This window comes from Dermacentor albipictus, chromosome 6 (assembly GCF_038994185.2).
Source record: "Dermacentor albipictus isolate Rhodes 1998 colony chromosome 6, USDA_Dalb.pri_finalv2, whole genome shotgun sequence".
Classification (NCBI taxonomy): domain Eukaryota; kingdom Metazoa; phylum Arthropoda; class Arachnida; order Ixodida; family Ixodidae; genus Dermacentor; species Dermacentor albipictus.
In genome coordinates, this window is record NC_091826.1 from 58,984,007 (window position 1) to 58,986,807 (window position 2,801).

Here is a 2,801-nt window from a genome sequence, read left to right on the forward strand (position 1 = left end):
GAAAGTGTATAACAGCTGTGTGTTACCAGTACTCACATATGCGGCAGAAACCTGGAGGCTTACGAAAAGGGTTCTGCTCAAATTGAGGACGACGCAACGAGCTATGGAAAGAAGAATGATAGGTGTAACGTTAAGGGATAAGAAAAGAGCAGATTGGGTGAGGCAACAGACGCGGGTAAACGACATCTTAGTTGAAATCAAGAAACAGAAATGGGCATGGGCCTGACATGTAATGAGGAGGGAAGATAAGCGATGGTCACTAAGGGTTACGTACTGGATTCCAAGGGAAGGGAAGTGTAGCAGGGGGCGGCAGAAAGTAAGGTGGGCGGATGACATTAAGACGTTTGCAGGGACAACATGGCCACAATTAGTACATGACCGGGGTAGTTGGAGAGGTATGGGAGAGGCCTTTGCCCTGCAGTGGGCGTAACTAGGCTGATGATATATATATATATATATATATATATATATATATATATATATATATATATATATATATATATATATATATATATATATAATTATGTAATGGTGGAAAGTGTATGTTGATTCCGGAATGCATAAAGGAGACAACGCCTGGCTTCATCGTGGCGTATTCGTGAAAAAAGGCATTAATCAATGCCAAGGCCATGGCCTGCACCCATGGTACACGGCCCTCTACAGAAATTACACAAAAGTAAACGGATATAGATGAATATACTGCGCAAGATTTGAATCGAAATCACGCGAAGCTTGTTTGTGTTAGCGAAGTAGCGTCAGTATAGCGGATGACACAAGGACCGCCTTGCCGCCTGCAGCTGTTAGCTGCCTGCTTCGTCATTTTATTTCTTTATTTCCTTTACAAATACCTCCCAGGCTCCATGCAGGAGTATTATGTGAGGGGGACTTGACAAGATTTCTCAATAATTTATTTATAAATCCTTAAGGTCCATTCGGGCATTACCTAAAGGGGGGGGCGGCAGTCACGATTACAAACGTGTAAACAGAACGTGGTAAGATGCAGTGAAATAATTATATAAAGAAAGAATAACATACAGAAGTAAGCACTCAACAAAGAAATAATCACACATTTAGGAAAACCTTAAGTTGTTAACAAAAACAATGGTTAATGGCAGATACAATGTCCCTTGGTAGTTTATTCCAATGATATAATGCCAAAAGTAATGGTGAATGACGATACAGATTAGAGCGAGCAAAAAAGGGTTGCAGTTAAAATTGGTGATCAAAACGCTCAAAAATACTACGAGCTGCATTGATGCAAGATTCGCGGATCAGCTATCCACTATGTCAAAGCACGTGATAATGTGATAACCATGCTATTAGTCAGCGGTTTTGAAAAGAGGGTAATGAAAGTGATTCCTTGATATCCGTAACACTGTAGTTTCGTGAGTATTTCTTTGTGATATATGTTACTCCTTTATTTTGTATTGCATCAAGTACTGCTTAACAAGAACACGAAAATAAACAAAGGAAAATACTGAACTACGGGACCTCCTTCTGCATCTACTTATAATGTAAATATTGCCATCTGTGTCATGAATGAAACTGATTCCGATTCTGAAGAACCAGGCATTGTACAATGCAAAAATGTAGTAGATATGTTGCAAGATTGTAATATATTTTCTATATCACCTGGGCGAAGGCTGAGCTTAATATGATTGTTCCCTTATTTCCCATGAAATAGAATGAAGTAATTTGCTTGGGCAGGCGTCAACTAGGACGTTATGTATATCTATAAAGACATTGTTAAAACGAACTTGGATGCCTACCGTGCGAGGAGTGGTTCAAAAACGCTACAGATAGCTACGGGAGTTCTGTCACATTTACTGTTTATTGCATTTAGGTTTCACTCCATGTACTCAAAGACGCTGCCGAAACTAAACTTTGCTTCTTGTAGCGCTGGTCGAAACTACGTGCCATGTTTCCAGAAAACGTAGTTAACCGGCAGGGGACAGGCCAGAAATTGGGCTACGGGGTCGCACTTTCTGTAACTGAAGAGAAAACATGGACAATTTAAAAGAAAGAAATCAAGTCGTGTTAGTAGACGATAAATATTTCGCTGACAGACATCAGAATTAAAACGGATGAGGGTGCACGGCTATGATCATGACACCGTGTTTCAGGAAAGGATCCGCATACACTTCACACACACTCAAGTACAAGTTCGATGTGGGTTTTGCAGAAGTTGTCTTCTATCCATATGCTGCATGTGTCCGACCATTCAGAACGACGAGGGACCAACGCCTTCCGCCTTCAGTATTGTTCAGGTTCGATCTAACTAGAATCACCAGGTCGTCCTATGCAACAAAATGTCTTCAACTGGTGCTATACATATCCACAAGTAGTCCGGCAAACAAAGACAGGAAAGTGGGCGAAGCAGGAAGCACAGGGCCTCATAATAAAACAGAAAAACACAGGAAACGGAAGAAAGAAAGATAAGCACGAGCCCTTTTCCTATCTATACATCTCGTCATTTGACTGAATTGCGCTTATCTTTTCTCGATGAGGGACTCGCCTGAGTCCTAATGGCTTTCGTCTTCGGGGTCTCTTACAGGGAACCGTATAAGGTTCGTCGTTACACAAAATTGGGGTAAAAGAAGACATCGTAAACAAAGAGAACGTAGATGACAACTCCTCGAAAAACGATGAGACGGCAGTCCACAAACGGCAGAACGGCTTGCGGCTCAGCGCGTGTCGATAATCTCGCGTATTTTCCTCAAACGGTGCTGACTCCCTCCACATAATGGGGGCGATAGTCCACCGGTGACGTTGTAAACAAGCCAACCGACGGTGTGACTGGT

At 41.9% G+C, this 2,801-nt stretch overlaps 1 protein-coding gene across 4 annotated transcripts in view; it reads right to left on the minus strand.

The window, feature by feature from the left end:
• Positions 1–2,012: 2,012 nt before the first annotated feature.
• Positions 2,013–2,801, minus strand: part of LOC135896136 (uncharacterized) — a 56,217-nt gene continuing 55,428 nt past the window's right edge. For all 4 annotated transcript variants that reach the window (XM_065424494.2, XM_070540601.1, XM_065424496.2 and 1 more), the window contains one exon: positions 2,013–2,801. This exon is cut by the window's right edge and continues 39 nt beyond it. In XM_065424494.2, coding sequence (XP_065280566.2) covers positions 2,685–2,801 — 117 coding nt within the window. In that variant the 3' untranslated portion in view covers positions 2,013–2,684.